Source organism: Rhinoderma darwinii, chromosome 6, assembly GCF_050947455.1.
Source record: "Rhinoderma darwinii isolate aRhiDar2 chromosome 6, aRhiDar2.hap1, whole genome shotgun sequence".
In the NCBI taxonomy this organism is placed as follows: domain Eukaryota; kingdom Metazoa; phylum Chordata; class Amphibia; order Anura; family Rhinodermatidae; genus Rhinoderma; species Rhinoderma darwinii.
The window spans coordinates 32,556,318-32,582,768 of NC_134692.1; the positions used below are offsets into that span (position 1 = coordinate 32,556,318).

Here is a 26,451-nt window from a genome sequence, read left to right on the forward strand (position 1 = left end):
AATTCCGAGGCAGATTTTGGCCGGTCTGCCAGCCTGCACTTTCTTGCCGCATTTTTTTCGCTCAAGGCCAGTGAGGCAAAAAATGCTTTTTCTGACTCCAATTGAAAAAAAAAATGCCTCCGCCTCCCATTGAAATCAACGGGAGGCGGTTTCTGACGTTTTTGGCACTGATTCCGGTGTGGTTTCCGCGTCAAAATCTGCGCCAATTTTTTTTTCCCGTGAACTGGGCCTTAGACCACTTTCATCCGGCAGTATTTTGTATCAGTATTTGTAAGCCAAAACCAGAAGTGGCACATAAACAGAAAAAGTATAAAGCAAATCTTTGTACCTCTTCTGTGTTTCGGCTCACAAATACTGCCCTGTAAAAGTGGCATTAGGCTTGTGACCTCAAGAGATCACATCTCGGCTTAGAAGTAAGACAATAAATACATTTTTCACATCATCTCCTTTCTTCTATTAGATGTAAAGGGGGTATTCCCATCACAGATAGTCATGGCATACCACTAGGATTTGCCATCACTTTCTAATCGGTGGGGGTCGTGACAGTTGGATCCACAGCGATAAGGAAGTTATAGCGTAACTTTCAATGATGGGAAAACCTCTTTACAGAAGATCTGAGCGTTTTACGTGCACATCAGTACTTGTGGCCACCCATTGTGCAGGGAATTGCAGCACAGCTTTATTCACTTGAGAACCGCTGTGGGCAACAAAATCTGCATGTAACACATCTGCGCTGCAATGGGTGAAATCCTTGGCAAAAATCTGCAACGGGTTTTAAAATTTGCCGCATGCCTAGTGTTCATATGTGAATGGGGTTTGCATTGTACTGTATTCCAGCAATTGTGTGTGACACAAGCTTACCCGGAATCTGTTTTGGTAATTATGGCGTCCCCTGATCTGATTAGAAGACGTACCATGTGAAGGCAGCTGCAACCGCCTCTCAGGAGTTTGTGGCACTGTTCGGCAGATACAATAGCAATGACCCCCAATACTATGAGCATCTGATAGATTTCGCGATCCGTTCACGTAGGTTATGAAGTCTTTGAAAGAAAAATTGGAGAATTTTTTTTTTTTTCCTTTGGTCTCTGATTCACCCCTTCCAATATGTAACTGAATTCTGTTTCCTTCTTTACATTGTTTTGTTGTTTTTTGTTTTTTTTTAATAATATGCAGTTACTATTGCTAGGTTCGGTTGCCTAGCAACATCCCATGTGGCTGTGACAGGAAAAATAAATCAGAAAAGAAATGGAAAAATAAGTTGGATAGAAGGAACTATATTTGAAACTATTAATTTTAAAATATTAGCTTTACTGTAGATAGCCAAAGTACACAATGTACAACCCCTCATAATGGGCACATTTATCATTTTTGACATACCATTGAACACCTGATCTAAAACAAGTACACGGCATGGGGTGCTGTGGCTTTCAAAATTTACAGCACGTCCTCTAAGGCCCTGTTCACATTTGAGTTGGAGGCTTCGTTAGGGGCTTCCTGGGCAGATCCAGCTGAGAATACCGGTAACAATAGTGTAGCATGCTGTGCTATTGTTTCTGGTAAAACCACAGGCAACCCGACGGAACCCATTAACCCGTTAGTGACCGGCCCATTGTGTTTCTACGTCGGTCACTAACGGGCCTTATTCCGATGCCATAGACTTTTTACGTCGCGGCATCGGAATAAGTTTACAGAGCAGGGAACTGTCATCTCCCTGCTCTCAGCTGCTAGAGGCAGCTGAGGGCTGGGAGCGTCCCTGCTCTGCCGTGTGAGATCGATATTAGTATCGATCTCACCCGTTTAACCCCTCAGATGCGGTGCTCAATAGCGAGCACCGCATCTGAGTGGTTTTGGAGAGAGGGAGCTCCCTCTCCCACCGACACCCGGCGATACGATCGCCGAGTGTCTGTGTCTGTAATGGCAGCCGGGGGTCTAATAAAGGCCCCCAGGCTGCCTGGAGTAAATGCCTGCTAGATCATGCCGCAGGCATGACCTAGCAGATGCCTGTCCGTGTTAAACGGACAGGCAGTAATACACTGCAATACAGAAGTATTGCAGTGTATTATAAATGCGATCGGAGAATCGCATATTATAGTCCCCTAGTGGGACTAGTAAAAAAGTGAAAAAAAAGTTTAATAAAGTTAATTTAAAAAAAAATGTGAAAAAAAATGAAAAACCCAGCTTTTCCCCTTACAAACTGCTTTACTATTAAAAAAACAAAATAAAGTTAAAAAGTTACACATATTTGGTATCGCCGCGTCCGTAACGACCCCGACTATAAATCTATTACATTATTTAACCCGCACGGTGAACGCCGTAAAAAAATAAATAAAAAAACTATGGAAAAATTGCTGTTTTCTGTGCATACTGACTTTAAAAAAATGTAATAAAAAGTGATCAAAAAGTTGCATCTACTCCAAAATGGTACCAATAAAAACTACAAGTCGTCCCGCAAAAAAAAAGCCCTCATACAACCGCATCGGCGAAAAAATAAAAACGTTACGGCTCTTCAAATATGGAGACACAAAAACAAATCATTTTGAAAAAAAAGCGTTTTTACTGTGTAAAAGTAGTAAAACATACAAAAACTATACAAATTTGGTATCGTTGCAATCGTAACAACCCGCTGAATAAAGTTATTGTGTTATTTATACCACACGGTAAACGGCGTAGATTTAGGACGCAAAAAAGAGTGGCGAAATGTCAGATTTTTTTCTATTCCCCCCCAAAAAAAAGTTTATAAAAGTTAATCAATAAATAATATGTACCTAAAAACGGTGCTATTAAAAAGTGCAACTTGTCCCGCAAAAAACAAGACCTTATACAGCGATGTCGACGCAAAAATAAGAAGGTTATAGCTCTTGGAATGCGACGATTGAAAAACGTAAAAAATTGCTTGGTCATTAAGGTCCAAAATAGGCCGGTCATTAAGGGGTTAAAGTCAATGCGTTCCGTCTGCCACTGGTGGTACCTGTCGTGCAACAGAACTGGCGCTCCGTTCTGACAGAGCAGAACAACGGAAAGCCGAACGCAGATTAGGGCCTGTTCACATCAGCATTGGCTTTCCGTTCCGGGGTTCTGTCGGAGGTTTCCGTCGGGTGAACCTCCGCAATGGAAAGTCAAACTGAAACCACAGCTTCCGTTTCAGTCACCATTGATATCAATGGTGACGGAAACTTTGCTAATGGTTTCCGTTCGTCACCATTCCGGCAGATTTCCGTTTTTCCGACGGAATCAATAGTGCAGTCGACTCACCCATGATGTCTTGTGTTCACTCTTCTCAACCTTCCCCACTCTGGCTGCTGCAAAACTTCAACCCCCTGCATGCTGGGAATTGTAGTCCCACAACAGCTGGAGTGCGAAGGTTGCCGACCCCTGAGCTAAGGCATCTTTGTTGTGTGTTTGGTACTGTAGCTTAGACCTATTCAACTGACTGAAGGTTACACATAGTGTTTAATTAGAGTCTTAAGTAGTCTGAAACCCCCTTCCTGTCTCATCAGAGGGTTACACTGGTGATCTGTTACTCCTTCATGCTTTACACTGCAGCTCTGCTCCCCCAGATTGTCTGCAGTAGATAAGCACCGGTCTACAACAAACTCACCAGGAAGTCAAAATTAACCATCAACTAAACCACCAATAAGAATAGTATTTAAGTTATTAGTATTCAACCCCCCAAGATTATACTGCCCGCATATACATATTTTTCAATATTGTTTTGTTGTTAATTTATAAAATACACTACAAAATATGCACCTAACTACGAAGAAAATAAAATAAACCACAATTTTCCGATGACATTTAGCTTCGCCTGTTGTAGTAGTTTGACTTATACACGCTCCGTAGCTAAGCGCCATGTTTCCCTTCTCAGGGAATGTACTTGGTCGTAGAATAGAGTGTGGCTTCCGCCAGTGAGTAGCGGCCAATGGAAGAGCTAGAACGTGGATCACGTGAGGATATCTGATAGGTCGTGAGTCTCACCATGCCGGCGCTCAGAGTACTCCGCTGCGTGCAGCGTGGAGGTAAGAGGCGGCGGAGGGGTCAGCGCTCAGTACCTGTGTGTATTAGTAATGTCTCCCGATGAGACACGCACGGGGCTCTGACCGTATTCTGGAGCTTGGAAAGTAAACACGTCACGGGAGTGTTATTATGAGGAGTGGAAATGTCATTCTTCACAACTGCATTATTATCACTTCTCCACTAGGGGGGCGCTAGTGGACGTCCAGACCAGTTGTACGTAATGTCTATATTAAATACAATAAATCTATATGCCCTTGAGTTGTGTTCCTAGGAAGGCTCGGATATAACCAATATGGCTGCTGTTAAAGGGGCAATCAGGATGGGTTTCAGCTACTGTAGTTTTTCCACCTGGTGAACGGTGTGCCTGATTCATCAATAGGATGTCCAGTGAGATAAAATTGATAGCCTACAATATCTGATCGGTGGGGTCCGACTCTCGCATCTCTGCCAATCAGCTGTTTGGAGCAAAAGAAGCGCTCACCGGTCCTGTACAAGGAGTCACACTCGTATCGGCAGATCACAGTATGGGAGAAAGCTGTAATACAGTGCTCAGACAATACGAGTGTGACGGCGTTGTGCCTGCGCCCTCTTCAAGTAGCCTGGGGGGGGGGGCTGAGTCGGACCCCTACCAATCAGATATTGATGGCGATCGTGGAGTGAGGAGGAACGGAGGGCTCGGGACCAACGTTCTCGTGATGCGTGTGGTGCCCCCAACGACATTTGTTACCGCTACTGTGGATAAATGTTCTTAGTGGGAAACCCCTTTAGGGATTTTTTTCCATCAGCCAAATCGTGTTCTGTTAGGCTCTCTTCACAACTGCGTTGTGGCTTCCATTATAAAACGGTAACCGCAACGCTGTGACGGATCCATCGCACAACGGACACCAGCAGCGCCAGATGTACCCCACTGACATATAACGGTTGGGTTCCCTGAGGAAAAATAGTGCCTCATGCTGCGCTATTTTTGCTGTAAAAAACGATGGAATCTGCAACGCAGATGTGAAAGAGCCCTAAAGCCCTTTTACACCGGCCAACACTCGGCCGGTTCAGCGAGCGCCGATCAACGAGACATCGTTGATCAGCGCTCGTTTGCTCCTGTCACACGGAGCTACTGATGTGAACGAGCGGTCGTTACTCTGATCACTCTTCCCCATACATTATTATCATGTCGGCAGCGCGTCCCCCAGGGAGATGTGCAGCCGGCAACGATATTATTAAACTTTTTTAAAATGATCCGACCAGCAGATAAGGGAGAGTTTGCTCGTTCATCTTCTGATCGCTGCCCTGTTTACACAGGGCATTATATATTAACGCTCGTCTGCCAGATAATCGTCCTGTGTAAAACAGTTACATAGTAGTTTATATCCCTTTTAAGATAAGGTTTGTGATGTCTGCTCAGCTATTTATTGTGTTTTAGATACTTTTTGCACTGTTTTGAAAAGTGTCTAGGAAAATGGGCTTGGTTGAGAGGAGTTGTAAAATGCTGCAAATTTATTAGCACAATTTTTAGTTGCAAAATATTGATGTAAAGCACGCCAGCCAAGAGGTATTATTCACACAAATGTATGTCTGGTCTGTGTGCTGTCCATTTTAACAACATACAAGTCAATGGGGCTATTCACACATCCGTTTTTTTTTCAATGGAACGTGTGTCCGTTGCGGGCAACGCACAGCATGTCCTATTCTGGTCCGTTGAACTCGCCCACTGAAGTCTATGGGTGCAGGAAAAAATGGACAACAACCAAAAAAAAAAAACCCAAAAAACAGAGCCACCTGTTAGGTTAGTTGACAATTGAACTCATGTAAAGGGAAGAAAAATCCTCTGGACCTCACATGGGGCGTAGATTTCTTTCCAGGATCAGTTACACATGACCATAGTTTTTATCCGTAATAACAGATAATCTGCGGACCCATTAATTTCTATTGGCCACGGACACCTTTCCATATATTTACGGATGTGTTTCCGGGCAATTCGGGCACGGACTCGTCTATGGTCACGTACAAAATTGTGAATGGCTACGGATGTGCATTCGTAGCCACGCGTAATTGCGGAAGCGTTGCTATGGGACCCCAGGGAATTCCCCAAGGAAATGGCGCCTGAGCGATCATGTAACCACGGACGTGTGCATGAGGCCTGAAATTGTGAATTGAAATAGGATTATTTTTTGTCGGGTCATCCCAGGAACTTGTTATAATATCTAATATTGTGCCTGCTATGATCAAAAAAAAATGTTAAGACGTATACTTTCTATTAATGACCAATCAATGATCCCCATGTGCGCGAACTCTAAGGGTATGTTCACATGGCAAACAAAAAATGTCCGTAAAATACTAGGCTGTTTTCAAGATAAAACAGCCTCTGATTTTCAGCAGTTTTTTATGCATCAAGCGTTTTTTGATGCGTTTTTTACGGCCGTTTTTGGAGCTGTTTTTCTATTGAGACAAGGAAAAACGGCTCAAGAAGTGACATGCACTTATTTTTTACGGGGTGTTATGTTTTACGCTCTGTTTTTAAAAACGGCCGTGTAAAAACCGCCCCATGGGATCGGAACGTTGTTTTTCCCATTGAAATCAATGGGCAGATGTTTGGAGGCGTTCAGCCCCCGTTTTTTCAGCCATTTTTCGGGGCATTTACGTCCCGAAAAACAGCTGTAAATAGGCTGTGTGAACATACCCTTAAAATACGACTCTTATATGGAGCCGTAATATGACTTTGTGAATAAAACCTTAAAGGCGTATTCTCATCTCAGGCATTTATGTCAAATTCATAGGATATCCAATAAATTTCTGAGAGCTACGGATCCTGTTGCCGCCTGTTGAGATGGCTGCTGGTGCTGCATACAGGTGGGGAATCAGTAGCGAGGTGGCCTGGATTACAGAAACAGCTGTGTTTGCTGTGCTATGCTGTTTCTGTAACAACCATTTACTTCTATGGGAGTTACAGAAATGGTGTAGTTCAGCTGTTTCCGTAATCTGGTCCAACTTGCCACTGATACCCCGAGTGGTTGCTGCGGTCAGCTGCCATCTCACCAAACGGACTGAGGGGACCCCCGATCTAAAGATCGGCTCGGGTTCCAGAAGTGTGACCTACATCTATCAGACATTTATGGCATATCCTATGGATATACCATAAATGCCTGAGATGGGAATACCCCTTTAAAGTGACTCTCCACCTTTTATCACCATGCCGTTTTTAGGTCCTAAATTATGTGCTTATTGTTTACAGCAGCGTGAGCTCTGTTTTCTGACACACAGCCTTAGGCCATATTTACACGAGCGTTGCGCACCTCAGATGTGAAAAGCAATAGTTTTTCGCGGCCAAGGTGCATACGTGCTGGGTGCTGCGGGACGCGATGTCTCGCATCCCCCATAGATGAGTCTATGGAGTGATGCGTGAAAAGATAGGACATGTCCTATTTTCCCACGGACCCTTCACACGGTCTGTTGAAACAACGGCTGTGTGAACGGCCACATTCAATTACATAGGTCCGTGGGAAGACCGCTGTTTCAACGGCCGTCTCACGGACATTTAACACGCTCGTGTGAATTAGGCCTTAAAGGCTATGTAGACCTTTTAAATGGGTGTTTGTTTATTTTCTTTTATTATGGTAAATCAATATTTTTAGGTTTTTTTTAACACTTTTTTTCTTTTTTTTTTGTTGACTTTTATTAAAAAAAAAAATACTTTTTACAATACAGCTTCTATGTATCCTGTATACATAGAAGCTGTATCAATCTCTCTCAGCCGATTCCGTTAGTTCAGCTGAACTGACAGCAGGTCCTGTATGTCCCTGAGACAGGTTCCACCTAATATCGATCACATCTAAGTTGATGAACCTATTATTAATCACATCTAAAGCTCTGGCAGCTGCTTATCCCCTCTCCCCATGGACATAAATGAACATACCGACAATTTCAAGTGGGCTTCTTGAGTTAGATAGTTGTCGGCAGAACAAATTTTTAGCGGACGGCTCTTATTCCCCTCTCCTCAACTAAATAAACATGCGTGCACGGCTCATTCATGGAAGTCAGGGAAAGATGGTTGCGTTAAAAATCCCAATGTCTGTATTTTTGGAGAGACTTTTTTTTATTTATTGATGTTCGTTATCTATTACTTATCAGGAAAGAAGGGTATGAGGCATTTTTCTAAACCAATGCTTTGATATGGCTGTACCTGGCCTCTAATCCATCACTGCCTAGTGTTGCCTGTCTCTTGAAGCCTTCATGTGTTTTCACCAGTGACTGCCATCTCCGGCTATACAAAGGTCTCATTCATCTCCTCGCTCTACCAGCGCCTTCCCTCATGACAATTAGTGTCTCTCGTGAAAGACTACCGTAAATTGTTAGCAAAGAACATTTAAAATAAAAGCATTCAAACAATTTGGATATGCTTTTTATATTTCTTTTATGCTTCCAGGTTGATATGAATATCTATAGATAACGGGGATATTGTGCCCTTCTAACCATTTTTTCCTCTCTAGATTTCCACGCATTTCTGCAAATAGCTAGACAAAGTGCAGTCGTTTAGTCAATTTGACGAGAATTGACAACATGTTTCTCTGCTTTTTACGTTGTGTTCAGTCAAATAATGTGTGTGGTGTTTTCAGTTATAAAATTGGTTTGAAGCAAAAACTATTTCTTAATGCATTTTAAAATATCCGGCCTGTTCTCAGTATGGTCAATGAGACTCTGCTCACATTACATTTGGCCCATATAGTTAAGATATGCGTTGTGTTTCGTTATTATTTTAATAGATAGGTTAAGCCGAACAGACACGAAGCGGCTGAGCGCTCACACGGACACTTCAGCTGCTTCGTTCTAGCGATTGGTGGGGGTCTTAGTGCTCGGACCCCCTCCAATCCAAACTTCTGACATGTCACTATGACCTGTCAGAAGTTTGGCAAACGTTTAGCTACACTTTAAGACTTTTATACATTTGCTAAAAGCGGCAAATGTATCTTTCTTCTTTTTATTGGGAAGCTTATTGCTCTTTTTACTTAGGTTCTGTTCACACTTGTGTTAGTGGGTTCCGTCTTGATTTTCGCGATTCTTTCCGGTATTTATAACAGCAAGAATAGCTCAGTCTGCAGTGCTTTTTTTTTACTGTAAAAAATATTAGAACCCTGAGGGACCCTATTAAAGTCAATTGGACCCATTGGAAAATGGATCCGTCACAGAGATCATGGCTCAGTTGTCATCGATAGCCATGACGCTAGTGAGAAGAAAGCAGAAATGTGTACGTTTTATTAAAAAAAGACTCCAGTTATAAACAACTTTTGTACAGGCTTTCACATTTAAAATTTATATAAAATGCTGCGTAACTCTGCAAATACTTCGCTTTACGTTTCTAGTACTAATTTTGGTTACATTATGTTTTTGTTTCTGTTAACATCCAAAGCTAAAATCAGAATTGGTCTATATTCCGACGAACGTGTGCGAAATCGGCCGTGAAAACTTGAGTCTATTGAGGGATCTGTGAAAACGGACAAAAATAGAACACGTCCTATTCTTTCACGGGACCTTCACACGGTCCGTTAAAACAACGGCCATGTGAATAGGCCCATAGAAATACATGCAGTAATTTGATGGCTGTTAAAAAAAAAAAAACCTCTATCACACGGCCTATTAACATGTTCGTCTGAATAAGCCTTTGGGCTACATGCACACGTTGCGTATTTTGCTTATGAAAATACGCAGCAAAACTGCAGGAAACCGCAAGAAATTCGCAGGAAAAAACTGCACCTGAAGGTGTGGGGGTTTTCTTATGCGTTTTGCATTGCGGTATTTATGCCTTGATGCTTAAATCATAGCGTTTTTACGCTGCGTGTTTTGGTGTGATTTTCTTCTGCACTTGGCAGATAGAACTTGCAACCGGAAACACACGATAAATTGACATGTTGCAGATTTAAAAATCCGCACGACGGGTCACGTTACGAGCAGGAAAATACTGCAGCGTGTACGTGAGATTTCCTGGAATCTCGTTGTCCATGCTGGTACTGTATTACGCTGCGGTTTTGCCGCACACAAATACATGGCAAAACCGCACGCAATGGCGGATCATCATAGGGCGTTTTGGGCGGCCGCTCGGGGCCCGGAGCTCCCGGGGAGCCCATGGTCGCCCAAAGGACAATGCAGTTTTGTCGCGTTTTTGCCGGCATTGTGTATGTCCTGCAAAAGGACCTTTAGTCATAAGGTCACATGACCTCATCTCTGTAGTTCTTACTACTGTTTAGAGACCTACTGGTCACATGACCGCAGGTCCATGAGCAGCAGCAAGACTCCACAGAGAAGACTGAGGTGAGCTGCTATGTAAGTGTAAGGGGATGGATTTGTTTAAGGGGTCTGTGTTTAGGGGGTCTGTTGTGGGGACTGTACGACCCAGTGGGTCCACGAATCCTACGTGACAGACCCTTAGGGTATGTTCACATGCACTAATTACGGACGTAATTCGGGCGTTTTTGCCCCGAATTACTTCCGAAAATAGCGCCTCAATAGCGTTGACAAACATCTGCCCATTGAAAGCAATGGGCAGACGTTTGTCTGTTCACACGAGGCGTATATTTACGCACCGCTGTCAAATGACGGCGTGTAAATAGACGCCTGCGTCAAAGAAGTGACCTGTCACTTCTTTGGCCGTAATTGGAGCCGTTATTCATTGACTCCAATGAATAGCAGCGCCAATTACGTCCGGAATGGACGCGGCGTTCAAGCGCCTGCACATGCCGTTACGGCTGAAATTACGGGGATGTTTTCAGGCGGAAACATCCCCGTAATTTCAGCCGTTACGGACGCTGTCGTGTGAACATACCCTTAGGAGGATTTCCAGTTACAAGGCTGTACTGCATTATGCGAGCCCAGATGTGTAAGTTTTTCAACATGGTAAATTGGGCATGTTATCAGCAATAACCTAAATTAGCAATATTCACTGGATTTTTACAGTCTTTACTTGCTAGAAGATGCAGCTGCCTTTCTCAGCCTGTGGCAGGGTCAGCAGGCTTTCTTCCTGTATCTAACCCTATACAAGCTGTATTGTAACATACACTCAGACTGTGACTGTGCTCCCTCTTTTTGTAATCTGCTTTATTAAAGTTTTCAAGAAAATTTAAACAAACCAAGGGCGAAATACACTGTGCTCCCTCTTTTATATAATGTTTGAGAAGCAAAAATATTTAGTATCTCTTTTATGTGTAAATGATTCTCTGCCTGGGGAAGCAAGATACGAGACCTGCAGGGCAGGTAGCCAGCATTTCGCTCATGCTGTATGTAAATGGCAATGGTACACCCAAAATATGCATGTAATTCTTAAAATAGATTTTATTAGAACCTGCTGGCAGTGTAATAGTGAATATATATTTGCATTAGTGTTTATTTATAGAAGACGATTATCAAATTATTATTAGGGATATTGCCATTTCAGACATTTATGGCATATCCACAGGATATGTCATACATGTCTAATAGATGCATGTCCCAGCTAGCAGCTGCCTCACCAAACCGGGGGGTGGAAGGGGGGGTTAAAGGACCCCCGTTCTCCAGATTATTATGCCATAATGTTTGAGATAAAAATGCCCCTTTAAAGGGGTTTTCGACAGCAGAAAAAAAAAAATCCACCAAACACCTATAACAGTGATCTACCGTAATTCTATTCTTTTTATCGGAAAAAAATAAACAAACCGTTCCTACTATTAGCTCCATATCGCTGCTCCCATGATGCTTTGCTGTCCTCTCTGCACAGTTATCTCCTCCCATCAATTCCCTCTGCCCACATCCCATTGGTAGCGGTATGGAGCATGCGCAGATTGTAGAGGGGGGGGGGGTCACTAAGTAAATAGACCCTGCACAGGCACAATGCCTTATTGATGCATGGGCTGGGTTAGTAAACGACTGCCATCAGCGCCAGCCCCTTGCAGTCACATGTTGAATGATGCGCTGACACCGAATGGAGTAGGAAGAACTTCAATCTCACGTGTAGCGGTGACGGCGCATCCTCAAGAATAAGAAAACGACAGAATAAAAGGATCACGTGACTGTAGTGACTGGCGTTATCATGAAAATATGCAAAATAAAGTATATTGAGAGAACTTTATATGTAGTAAAAAAAACGTTTTAGACTATGTTTATGGCGTCTGGATAACTCTTTTAGCGAATATTTTTCCTGTGAACATTAGATTTCTCTACTGCAAGGGTTAATTTACTGAACATTGCATTAGGAGACAACTGGCGAGTTGATGGAGATGTCAGCGGTCACATATCTGCTAGCATACCATTGCTACTGTGGATGAGTTTTGTTAAGGTCTGGATCTTTCACCACAGTCCTAGCTCCGCCATTGATGATCTTGCTGAGCAGATTGACTGTGTCTAGTCAATCAGCAGCACAATCATTGTTACATGCCTGCTGCGATTTCATTAGAACAGCGGAGCAATAAATCTGGGGTCCTTTGTGTTGTAGAAGAGGTTAGAATTCCAAGATCACTGGGGTCATGACATTTACAGACTGGCCAAGTGATATGGCTGGAAATGTTCTAGTGAAAATTAATATGTTCTCTTTTCTCATGTTTTGTTTTTATTCTCGTTGGACTTTAGACATTTTCAGATAGAATTAAAGCTCGAATGGGAGAAGTTACAAGTTTCTTTAGCCCCATCTCACATAGTGTGTATACAAAAAGACATCCGTCCATCTAATTCTGCCTATTACCTCCAGGGTCAATCAAGTGAACCAAGGCTCCGGGATAAACCTACTTATTAGTTTATAGTTTTAGTGTGAGCCACTATACATCTTTGAAGAAAGTCGAAGTTGCTCAGACGCCCAAACACTGGCCTAACATCCAAACCACCAGTGTTCCACCCTTTATATTGTCCTAACCCTTCCTCTGTGGTAATGTGAAAGGGTTATCACATGTAGATAGGATATACAGGAGCGTTCATATGAATGGCCGTTCCTGATCACTGGAAATGCTCATTCATCGGCTAATCGTATTGTTTATGCAGCACAAAATATTATCGTTGTCGACAGCACATCTCCTTTTGTAAACCGGGGGATGCGCTGCCGACATGATGGAAAAGCATGGGGATGAACGATCGTAATAATGATCGCTCATCCCCATATATTACTGATCATAGCTCCTTGTGAAAGGAGCAAACGAGCGCCGATCGATAAGCTGTCTCGTTGATCGGCGTTCGTTTTGGCGGCCGATATTGGCCAGTGTAAAAGTACCCTAAAGGCCCGTTTAGACAGACCAATAATCTGCCTAATAAGCGTTCTTCCAAATGCTCGTTCACGGTTATTGGGCAGTGTTAACAGGGCAGTGAACAGCCGGCAAACGAGCAACCGTAAATTCGTCAGCTGATCACATCATTTATGCAGTCTATAAAATCATCGTTGTCGTCAGCCCATCTCCTGTGTAAACGGAATGTGCTGTCAACGATGAAAACGAATAGGGACCGATCGTACTAACAATCGTTCGTATCCATACTGTTAGCAATGGCCTGTGTAAAAGGGCCTGTTAATAAGTGCCAATAGACTTATCCAATCAACCGGCGCTCGTTAGAGTATGTTCACACGCAAACTCAAAAACGTCTGAAAATACGGAGCTGTTCAAGGGAAAACAGCTCCTGATTTTTAGAAGTTTTTTAAGCCACTTGCGTTTTTCGCTGCGTTTTTTTACAGCCATTTTTAGAGCTGTTTTTCTATAGAGTCTATGAAAAACGGCACCAAAAACGTCCCAAGAAGTGACATGCACTTATTTTTCGCGGCTGCGTAAAAAAAACGGCCTGTTGGAACAGAACGCCATTTTTCCCATTGATTTCACAATGGGCAGATGTTTGGAGGCGTTCCGCTTCCGATTATTCGGCCAGAAAAATTGCCGAAAATAGGCAGTGTGAACATACCCTTATAGGCAGAAAGCTGCCCGTGTGTACCAGCCTTAAAGAGGCTCTGTCACCAGATTTTGCAGCCCCTATCTGCTATTGCAGCAGATAGGCGCTGCAATGTAGATTACAGTAACGTTTTTATTTTTAAAAAACGAGCATTTTTGGCCAAGTTATGACCATTTTTGTATTTATGCAAATGAGGCTTGCAAAAGTCCAACTGGGCGTGTTTAAAGTAAAAGTCCAAGTGGGCGTGTATTATGTGCGTACATCGGGGCGTGTTTACTACTTTTACTAGCTGGGCGTTCTGACGAGAAGTATCATCCACTTCTCTTCAGAACGCCCAGCTTCTGCCAGATCACGCTGTGACGTCACTCACTTCCTGCCCCAGGTCCTGCATCGTGTCGGCCACATCGGCACCAGAGGCTACAGTTGATTCTGCAGCAGCATCAGCATTTGCAGGTAAGTAGCTACATCGACTTACCTGCAAACGCCGATGCTGCTGCAGAATCAACTGTAGCCTCTGGTGCCGATGTGTCCTCGCTCGTCCGACACGATGCAGGACCTGGGGCAGGAAGTGAGTGACGTCACAGCGTGATCTCTCGAGAATGTGTCTGCACTGCCAGAAGCTGGGCGTTCTGAAGAGAAGTGGATGATACTTCTCGTCAGAACGCCCAGCTAGTAAAAGTAGTAAAACCGCCCGATGTACGCACATAATACACGCCCAGTTGGACTTTTACTTTAAACACGCCCACTTGGACTTTTGCAAGCCTCATTTGCATAAATACAAAAATGGTCATAACTTGGCCAAAAATGCTCGTTTTTTAAAAATAAAAACGTTACTGTAATCTACATTGCAGCGCCGATCTGCTGCAATAGCAGATAGGGGTTGCAAAATCTGGTGACAGAGCCTCTTTAAAGGCCCATTTACACATTCCTAAGTACACTCGTTTCCCGTTATTGACACGTGTAAACATTGCAGCAATCCGCCAACAATGATGCAAACTGATGGGTACTGAACTATCGTATTAACAATCATTCATCCCCATACAGATGGTATTGGCCCGTGTTATTGGAGCATGTTAATGAGCGCAGATCTACGTGTTAGGCTGTCGAGGTTCAAATACATTTTTTGCTGCGATTCACGACTGGCAATCTGTATTGGCAGAAATATTCCAATATAAACACATCTTTATAAAAGAAGAAGAAAGATTGTGGATGAGATAACGATTCCCAAATTCTTTGTAAGAATTTTGGTACTTTTATTTTTTTTAAATTTATTTAAACCCAACAAGGGACATGTCAGAACATAGCCAAGAACTGGGGCGCAGCCCATGTATAGTTTGACATGAAGTGATTACAAACAGACAAAGAAAGATGGAGAGAGAAAAGTCCATGACTGGTTACATTCACCATTCACCATTCACCATTCACCAGTGTACTCACCAAAATTCTCCATTCTCTGACAAAAGCCCTGAACCAAACCAAATTAATGTTTTTTCAGAGTGGAAATGGTAAAAAATGGCTGCTGTTAACTTTTTGGAAGGTGTGTGGGGGGGGGGGGGTGTTCAAGCAGTGTAAATCTTCAAATAAATCATATTAATCAAATTATTTTTTCTGCAAATCAAAGCCAGGGGTTTTCCAATACTTTTTTTAATTTATTTTTTTAATCACTGCAACGCTTCTCAATTTATCTATTAATACCCCCTGAATATCGTTATCTACAGTTTTATTTTTTAATATACCTTTATTCTCTTTTGTTTACATTGAGAGGTTTGTTTACCTCTGTGTTCGTTGTCTTGCTCTTCCGGTCATACAGTTCCCGGCATGCGCCACCTGTGTCCCAGCATGCAATGCGCCGGCAGCAGGGACTCGGCACGCCTACTACACCCAGCTATAAACATTTTCTAATCTCCATTGCCATTTTACTGCTCTGCTTAGATCATTGAGAGCTAACGATAAATGTGCAACATATCAGTGCTGTACCATACAACGCTCTCTTACATAATGGTAAAAATAATACTTCATTTGACCCCGGAGCTGAGCGCTAGTATAGGCTCTGCTCCGGGACTCTGTGGAATCCCCTGACATCAGTGTCCATATATGGACAGTTTTGTCATGGTCTTCCCCAGAGCCGGAGTCCCGGGCAGACCGCTAGTATAGGCTCTGCTCCGGGACTGGGGAATCCCCTGACATCACTGTCCATATATGGACAGTGTTGTCAGGGATTTCCCCAGAGCCTGAGTCCCCGACAGAGCACTAGCATAGGCTCTGCTCAAGAACTCTGCGGAATCCCCTGACATCACTGTCCATATATGGACAGTGTTGTCAGGGCCTTCCCCAGAGCCAGAGTCCTGGGCAGAGCGCTAGTATAGTCACTGCTCCGGAACTCTGTGTAGTCCCCTAACCCCAGCGCCCGGAGTCCTTGTCAGAGCGCTACTAGCTACTGGTTCCTAATATCACATAATTTCTTCTGATGTGTTACATTGTGCGTAACATTTATGAAGGCCCCTTTTAGACTGCGTTTTTAAGTCTCCATTTGACGTATATGCCAGGATTAGCTATCGACATATACTTCAAACGGGGGCTGTGACAGATGTCTAACAGTGGCATCTGTAATGGTATCCGTTTAACGGATACATCATGACCCTTTTCAGATACCATTATAATGACTAATGCCACTTTTAGGCATCTGTTTAACGGATCTCTCACCAATAGTCTATAATGGTATCCATTCAATGGTTGCGTCATAAAAAACTATTAAAAAGCCTACCTATGACGTACACGTTAAATGGATGCCTGTGACAGATGCCATACAGTGGTATCTGTTACTTATCGGCTGCCATGTTAAAAAAAATTATACATATGCCTCTGGATAGAATAGCTTAGTCTAGTATGCTTTTCTATCCAGCAAAAAAAAACGTATACCCAACGTATACCACTCGATGGAGACCAAGAGAACACTCTTTTTGTCTCCGTCGGTATAATGGGAGCCTATGGGTGCGTTTGCACCGGAAAACGCAGTGTAAGAGAGGCCTAAATGGGAACATTGGGCCTTGTTTATCAAAACTGTATCAGTAAAACTGACCTTGTTGTACATGGCAACCAATCACAGTGCAACTTTTATTATACCAGAGCAGTTTAAGAAATGAAAGCTGAGCTCTGATTGGTTACTATGGCCAACTGGACCAGTGTTTCCTATTAGTTTTGATAAATGAGTCCCATTGAGCTCTCCTTATTCAGACTCCCCTTTTACACTGTGGTCGTATATACTCTCTGATGTTTTTAGAAGAAGGCTGAAGTGAAGTTCAGGACCATCCTCCCCGTCATCTGTTTGCTAAACTTTCGGTGCCAGTAGAATGGGGGAGGCCTAGTTTTGGTTGACATGGGTAATGAGGATGGTGCAAGGCAGTAAAATCTTCCCTATAGTACATAAAGTAAAACACGCCTGTGTTGTGGAAGTAATGGAGTGTGCCCCCTGACGATTTATCAACAGGAAAGGTTTCGTTGAAAAATCCAGGAAGCACTTACTGTATTTACAATGATGAGATCCCGGAAGAAAGTCTTTGGTCCTTGTTATAAGCTTTTCAAGTCTGAAATGATATGTGTGAGAAGATATTAAAAGCATACAACGAGCAGACTATACGTATAACTCGCCTATTTTAGAGTTATTACAATCTGCAGAAAGAAACGGCCTGGCGACCGTTGTATTTTAATTTCATTTTTTCGTTTTGAGTTACACCTTACTGGCAGCGTCCCTGACCACTACTGTTACCCGATGGCGCCTATGTTTCATCAAGCTTAGACAAGCAGACTACCTGGATCGTGGCCCAGCTGACCTGTTCAAGCTGATAAACATGATCTCCCCTGTTGAGGAATTCTAGACCTTTGGTTGCAGAATTCCCAAGGGATTTGAAAGAAAGCAGTGTTCAGGGTCCGACTCTTGCTTCATGATCCTCTATTGCTGTTGTGTGCCATATCAACTTATACCCTATGGGCTAAAACACCACCTAATCAGTTAGACCTCTTTGCTTTATTGGTAATTAAGGTCAAATATTCCTTTAAGATAAGATCACAAGAAGGAGAGGCAACAGAGTATGCAGTGAAAGACCGGCGTTGTCAGGTTTTCATTGTAGCAGATTACAATAGACTGACTGCAGTTACTCAGTGGAGCGAGCGCAAGAAGACGTCACACCTGCTACTTTTATCACGACCTTCGCTTAATTAATGGAATTTGGCTTCTTTAATGTGTTTTGTTGGTGAAAATCTTAAATAGTTTATCCAAAGATTATTGTTGAAAGGGTACATGCATTTTGCTCATTTTCAGTCCTGCATATTATGAAGTCAGAATGGTCTAGTACTAACTTTTAGGACTGGAGGATCAACTGTTCTAGTACCCCCATGGTTCAACATTATTCTTCCTCGCAGCAAATTGCATTGCTTTTTATTTTTTTATGTTTTTTTCAAATCTCTGCTTTTATTTAAAAAAAAACAAAAACTTGAAAACATACTCTATAAAAACATCGAGTAGTTTGGTCATATGAGCACTCAGGTCCAACTAAATAAAAGACATTGTAAGATAAGAGAATAAACATTAGGGGCAGTACAAATACACTATATGGAAAAAAAAAAAAGTATTGCCACACCTACATATTATACCTACAGGAGCTTTTATGATGTCCCATTCTAAATCTATATTCATTTATATGGAGTCCCCCCCCCCCCCCCCCCCCCCCCCCGCCTTTCAGGTAAAACATCTTCCACTCTTCTGGTAAGGCTTTCTACAAGATTTTGGAGTGTCTGTGGGAATTTTTGCCCATTCATTCAAAACCGCATTTACGAAGTCAGACGTTGATGTTGGACTAGAGGGCCTGGCTCGCAATCTCCATTCTAGTTAATCCCAAAGGTATTCAATGGGGTTGAGGTCAGGGCTCTGTATGAACCAGTCAAGTTTTTGCACACCAAACTAACCAAACCCTGTCTTTATGCACCTTGCTTTGTGCTTCGGGACACAGGTTTGTTGGAACAGAAAGGGCCTCCCCCCAAACTGTTCTCACAAAGTTAGAAGCGTACAATTATCCAAAATGTCTTGGTATGCTGGGTCTCAGCGATCATGTGTTGTATTTCCAGCATTATGCCAGAAATAAGATTCGTCTGAGCACCTGCTGAGCCCTCTGATTGACTACAGCGGTCACATGCTATGTGCATGTAAACAACCATCCGGGGTGCCGCTGGAGCGTCTGCACTTGATCGCTGGGGGAAATATATAGGTAAGTACTTTTTATTTTTTACTTATTTATTTAATTTCCAGTCATTGCCCCAACATTTTCACAACCCAGATAACCCCTTTAAGAGGTGTGTCTCAATACTATTGTTCATATAATGTAACTATTTACATAGTTCCCAGTGGTTGGATGGAATATATGATCTATGATAGCCTTCAAATCTAATTAAGTAGTGATTAGATCGGGTCAAAATAAACCTATTAGCTCCTACGTTAAATTGCATGGGTGCGAGGCTTGCCCTATGGAAAGGAAGGGTTATAACCAAAGTTAGTTTGGTGGAGGCCAGCGGGTCGGGAGATCTGTACAAAATCCAGAGCCTTCAAGTGTTTAAAAAGCATTTGCAATTTCTTTACTCCCATCTGGCAAATTCTTCCAAGTTCTGATTATGGAATCCATTTTTCTTACCACATCTTTCAATTTAGAGGGATTAGCCGTTTAGATAAAGTCATCATGTGGGTAACAAGGTCTCCCCATTAGGGCCAAGAGTAGTCTGAGGGGACCCACAATAGAATCAGGGAGGAAGTAAGACTTTTTTTTATCGCCAATTTGTTTCTCCAATGCTGCCCAATTTTTAGGCAGTCCCACCAAATATGGGAGATGGGTATAGTCCCAAGTGAGCGACGCACCGCCAGCAATCAACTGAATGGATCAGGTTTAGTTTGTAGAGCAGATCTGGTATTCTGTACCACATAGAGTTTTATAAAAGTTTTTTTTACTTTTGACACACCTGGAAAAACTGTGACAGCGTTTAAGGATAAACGAAACTTCATCTCATAGAGGAAGTCATCCCCAAATTGCATTGTTTGACAAATTGTAAATGACAGCTGAGTTGCTCAATCTAAAAAACATAATGATAGGTGAATTGACTTTCTATGAAATTGGCCCTGGTGTGTTTCTGAGATAGAGAAAATAGATTGTGAGACTCTTTGGGGACAGGGATTGATGTGAATGGTGACAATCTCTGCACAGTGCTATGGGATATGTTGGTGCTGTATAAGCAACGGGAAATAATTACTGGTAGAGTAATAAAAGGAGTGTTAAATAGTTAATTGTGGCTACATACCACCAGTATAAGGAGACTTCAATACCTCTCCCCTCACACCTCGACATTTGCTATAGTTCTTAGTGTTGTGTTTTCAGCACTGTACACGTTGATTTGTCACGTTTTTGATTGATCATACGATACGGTAGTGCACAACATATTAATATGACTTTGGAACACAAACTAAATTTAGTTTAGCAGAGAAGGTGTATAAAAGAGCACAAAATCTAAAGTGCAAAGCTTATAACAGTTCAGCTTGATCTGGCCACATAAACAGGGTGCAATCGAGCCCGCAAGGATCCAGATGACTGGATAAATCTCATCCAAAGTTGAACATCTACAATTAACCATAAGTTCGTCTGGCTAGCGTCAGTCACAGGGTCTGCCTCGTGTACATGAAAACTAAAAGAAAAAGCCTTCTATAGGACAAGCCCCTTCCCTCCGAAGGGTTTAAAAAAAAATAAAGAAAATCCCTCCATTTTTCGGATTCTCATTCTTTGTTTTTCTTCCCCACCTTCCAAAAGTCATCTCTTTTTTTTTTTTTTTTTCTTTTTTATTATTATTGTTATTTCTGTCGAATTAGTATGAGGGCTTACTCTCTGCGGGACAAGTTGTAGTTTTTCACGGCACCATTTATTGTACCATATAATGTACTAGGAAACAGGGAAAAATATATTTGTGGAATGGGGAAAAAAAACAGCAATTCCTCCATTGTTTATTGGGTTTTCGTTTTTACGGCGTTTACGGTGCAATAAAAATTACATGTTAACGTTATTCTGCAGGTCAATCCGATTTTGGTGATACCAAATTTACATATTTTTTAAATATTTTTTACTACTTTTACAAGAAAAAACGAATTGTTATAAATAACATTTTATTTTGTGTCGCCGCATTCTGAGAGCCATAACTTTTTTTTTTTTTTATTGAGCGGCATAAGGGCTTATTTTTTTTGCGGGACGAGCTGTAGTACTTTTGGTACCAGTTTGGGGTGCATGTGAGTTTTTGATCACTTTTTATTCCATTTTTTTGTGGGAAATAAGGTGACCAAAAAACAGCGATTCAGGTGTTTTTAAAATGTTTTTTTTTTTTTGTTTACTGTTCGTATCCATTTAGTTGAAATTACAACATTTTACACGATCGTTGCCCTGTGTAAGAGGCCCCTAACTGTTAAGCGGCCATACACATTAGATTAAACCTGCATTTTTGTGAGGGAATTGAGAGTGAGATCTTGTGGCTGACAACTACCTAATGTCTTAGAAAAATAATAATAATGAAAACAGCACTGTATTCCTAGTAGACGGGTGCAAGCCCCATGGCCCCATGATTTTGGGCTGGAATGTTGCACATGAGTCCCCTGAAATGCTGTCAATAGAAGCTTATCAAAAGGGTCACTACACCCTATAGCAGAAAAAAGTGCAGTAAGAGCAGCTTTATCTGGCATTAAACTGGCCAGTAAATGAGTGAAGGGAATAATAATTTATTAAATTAAACATGCACTTGTTTTGGATGCATTTTAAGCAGTATGTATAGGAAGTCAAACTGATGGATGTTAACATACAGCCCCTAATTTATCATACATGTGGAGTATCACGAGGGGAGCCAAGTCTGTCAGCAGACCTCAGCCAGTCAGCATCTGTAAGGTGTTCACTTTTCTGTAATGGTCGTCACTAGTTAAGGGGTAATAATGCATCTTAGAGAAATCATGGCGTTAATATTCTGGACTGTTTCTGCAAAGCACCTGTCGTCTGGATGGAAGAAAGCAGTTAACTAGTCTCCGCTACTTTGTGATTTAGATATATTCATGATCCCACATGGTGAATATGTTTTCATTTCACTGCCTATCTATTGGAATGTGTCTACTTCGTAACACAAAAATTACTTTAGTGCTAGATGTGAATTATTTTCATAACAATGGCAGATGGATAGCAAAAAAGGAAGAAGGTAGGATCCAGCGCTGAGTGCTATTAAAACGGAATCTTTGTTCCAAGTTTAATGGTAATGGAATAAAAGGAAGTCCAGTTGCATGTAGTCCAGGGTGAGTGAGAGGTGAAAGTGCTTATCCTCGGGGCCTACGCGTTTCGGACGTCTGCCGCGTCCTTAAACTTGGCAGATGGATACCCTGGTGGAATGATTACTCCTGAGATACAGGTATCCATCGGAGGTAACATTTATGCTCATTGATGCCCTGTAAAGAACATTTCCGTATCTTACGTTTCTTTCTTGTATTCAGATCGTAAAATGCCTGTCTGGTTTACAACTAATGGGGACGGATTGTGCTGAGCCTTCTAAGGATATCTACCGGTAACAGTCTATTAGAAATTATGTTGTGTGAAGTGATAGGGATTCATGCAGGGCATTTTCCAGGCTCAATTTGCCGTATAGAGAATGTACTTGATGTTCTGAAAGAAGCTTTACCTTCAGAAAACTGGTATGAGGGGGCATCCACGTGGCTCTCTGTAAATATATATTTTTTATTTCGTGTTTATTTTAATTATGTCATTTATTCAAGTGAACATAAAAAACACAGCTCTTAAATGCTAAAGTGATGGCTAAGTCCTATACAGAAGGTGCAGTTTATAATGGTTACATATGTAAAGGTCTTTGACGAAATCATTCGAGTATAATAGGCTAATGCTTAACTCCTGAAGGATCGGCCTGTTTTGGGCTTTTACTTATTTTTTCATTGCCTCCTTCGTAGCCGTAATATGGTTTGTTTTTTGTGGTTCGAGTTATAGTTTTTATTGGCGCCATTTTGGAGTACATATACAGTCATTTATATATGAACTTGTATTAAAAATTTTTTTGGGGGGGGGGGGGGATGAAATAAACTGCAATTCCATCATAGTTTTTTTGCAATTTTTTTACACAGATTTTAGTATTAATAATGCGTTACGTTTATTCTATGGGTTGGTAGAAATATGGCGATGCTAAAAAAACAAAACCTTTTTATCAGTAAAAAAATTGGTGGAACCACATTCCGAGAGCCATAACTTTTTTTTATATCTTTCTGTCGACCTATGAGTGCTTGTTTTTTTGCGGGGCAAGCTGACGTTTTTATTGGTACCATTTTGGGGCAGATATAATTCGTGAATAACATTTTTTGGGGGAAATGGAGAAACAAAAGGCAAATCCACCATCACTTTATGTATTGCGGTTTTATTTTTTATGCCATGCACCGTACGGTATAAACATGGTTAGCTTCATTCTACAGGTCGTGACGATTGTGGCGGTGCCTTAGATGTCTTTTTTTTTTTCTGTTTTATACTATTTTAAGTAGCATATTTTTATAATCAAAAAAAGGATTATTTCTTTTCTTCTGGTGGACTTTTAGTTTTTGTCCCACTAGGACTTGAAGCTGCGAATACTTAGTATTCCAAAGCATTATTGCCTGTCAGGGTTTCAATGGCAATCAAACTATTAGGCCATGCCTCTATTTTAGCACATTTTCTACTATTATTATAATTTTTTTAACTTTCCGGAAAACCCCTTTAAGAACGCAGATACAATTAAAGAAATGTATGCTGTGCCCCAAACACTGCATCTTAAATGAATTGGAAACAATATAATCTAGTTAGGGGAAACTGGGTCAACATCCAACTTCTCACCGTTCCGGAGAACCAGACATACAGCTTCTGGTCATATGCCAAACATTGGAGAAGACAACTGATACGCGTGATCTTCTCTTTCTTTCGATTATTGTCCAAACAATGGTGCCCACCAAAAAAATTACTGCGCATGAGCAGCTTTCAGTTCTGTCCAGCAGATCTTACAAAAAAATGTCTACAACCGCAGGTGCTTTTTTGATAGCGGTGACGCAATTCCATATGTCTAGATATTCTTTACATGGAATCTCCTCCACAACTTGAATCCTAAGCTCAGGCAGATCATTGCCATGTGCTAATAGGCCATCACCTCCTCTCCAGAGACTTCTACCTTCTTTTTAGAAGAAACCATTCACATGCAAATTGTATTTCAAAAGTATAACAGACGATTTTCGTTTCCACTTATTTTGCGTGAGTGATCTCAGTCGCTAATTAGAAAACAGTGTCTTACATTCCTGGAATCGTGTCTTACTTTATACATTTTTTTTTTTCCCCCTTGGCTGTCTAAATGATTATTAAGAGAATACTTTTGACCCATTTTAATCATGTCAAACTCACAGAAAATTTACATAATGGAAAACATTATTTTATTGTACGCAGACGATTCAGTGAACTCCAACCAATGTTTTACACTTAGATTATAAGGTACCGTGGAGGACATCCGCTCTAATCATAGGATAATTTATTAAGCTATGCTAATGTGATTGTCAGGCAGTAACAAAATATAAATTTGAGCATAGTGTTTGTGAAACAGTCACTAATGAACTGCGAGGCAATGACATGTGATAATACAATGTAACCTCTTGTTTATTAAGCATAGGAACAGTTTTATTTTTTTTGCTGAAGTAATTAACTGCTTATAAGTTAATAAGGAGTTATCGCATTTCTTAATTCCAGCTTTATACAAAATAAATATATACCTGCAAAGATAAATCGGCATGTATTATTTTAGATACTGCATAAACACCTAGTTATTGTCCAGGGGTCACGTATATCGCATTGGGCAGAGACTAACACTGTCTCAAAACAGGGCCCCCATTCGTATCAATCGGGCAAGTATAAGTGTCACGGTGTGTGGGTATGTGGACCCACTAGGCCGCACCGTCGTAGCAGGGAGGCAGCTGGCCAAACAGGAAATCCCAGCAATACAAAGTCCCACACAAGGGTACCTGGAGAGTCCAGACAGTGGCCACAGCTCTGGCACGACAGACGTGGCGAATCCCTCTGGACGTGGCGGATGACACAGGTGCAGTAGACATGACTCCAACTAGTGTAGGCACAGAAACAAGAACACAGCATGGGATACAGGAACAGGTAACCGGGCACGGGTAACAACTGGAACGGGAAACACTAAGGGCCCATCTGCAAGACAGACTTGGGAATTACTAACAACGCTCAGGCAAAGATCAGAAGGGCTGGGGCCTTCTTATAGTCCAGGAAATCATGTGTGTTGATGATGATGATTTTCTTCATGTGCGCGCGCTGGCCCTTTACGAGTGCGCGCGCTGGCCCTTTACGAGCGCGCACGAGCACTACGGGACACAGCGGACCAGAGCGGAAGTGAGCGCTGGCGTCTCCTGGGAAGGAGATGGGGACCAGCGCTCACAGATCCATGCTGCGGGCGTCAGGAGGTGAGTAAACCTGACGGCCCGCGACCATGGACGCTATAATAAGTAAACCATGTGACATTGTCTGTATGTGCAGAGGGCAATTACCAGTTTTTCCTATATAAAGTAGGATTTATCTCCTTGTTGGTGCTATGAAAAAGGTGGCCCTAAACCCTTTTTAGTTTTTAGGGTCCCCCGTTTGTCTACAGTGGGCAGCATCGTTGGGAATACTAAGTTACTTCCAATGCAGAATATTCATGTCATTGACCAATCCATGTGATCCCAGTGCCGAACCTTCAATGTCTATAATGGCTGTGGGTCTTGCATCCATTAACTATTATTTCCCCCTATGTACAGTTGGAGGAAATAGTAGTTGGGGAAAGAGCAGACCGTTTTCTGCCTCTAAAATAATTAGGGCAAGTTTACACCTTTCGAACAGAAAATTTACAACAAAATACACTGCAATGCATGTGAACCGGGTTTTAGAAGACACAGCAGAAATTTTTTTAGAATTTCAGGGCATGCATCACCTTTCATAGTCTGCAGCGAGCTCTTAGTCTACTGCGGATGTGTACTAGATTTTGCCACAGATTTCACCATGTACTTTTGTTCTTATTTACCTGTAGATCCACTTTTAATGAAATGCTGGCATGTCGTGTATAGACCTTCCTCCTTTTCATGTAAATTAAAGGCGTTGTCTAGCTTAAAAAAACATTTTCATATCCATTTAGGGAATTCTGCATTAATAGAGGGGGGGGGGGGAGAGGGTCCCCTGTTCAGTTTGGTTGGTTACAAAGAGCATCTCTGGCTCTGGAGAACCAGTCATGTTCTCTATTACATAGACAACTCATTGATTTGAATGGGCATTGTGTATTGCTTCATTTCACCTGTGGTGGCGCTGCAGGAAAATCAAACACTTAGGCCTCATTTACACGAGCGTAATATACGCGCGTGCGACGTGCGTGCTTTTCACGCGTGTCGTACGCACCTATATTACTCTATGGGGCAGTGCAGACGATGCGTGAATTTTGCGC

At 42.0% G+C, this 26,451-nt stretch overlaps 1 protein-coding gene across 2 annotated transcripts in view; it reads left to right on the top strand.

The window, feature by feature from the left end:
- Positions 1-3,896: 3,896 nt before the first annotated feature.
- METAP1D (methionyl aminopeptidase type 1D, mitochondrial) overlaps positions 3,897-26,451 on the top strand; it is a 143,236-nt gene continuing 120,681 nt past the window's right edge. Inside the window, exon 1 of one of the 2 annotated variants that reach the window (XM_075829458.1) lies at positions 3,897-4,016. In XM_075829458.1, coding sequence (XP_075685573.1) covers positions 3,977-4,016 — 40 coding nt within the window. In that variant the 5' untranslated portion in view covers positions 3,897-3,976. The remainder of the gene's footprint in view (positions 4,017-26,451) is intronic. The other variant, XM_075829457.1, reaches the window with a different exon arrangement.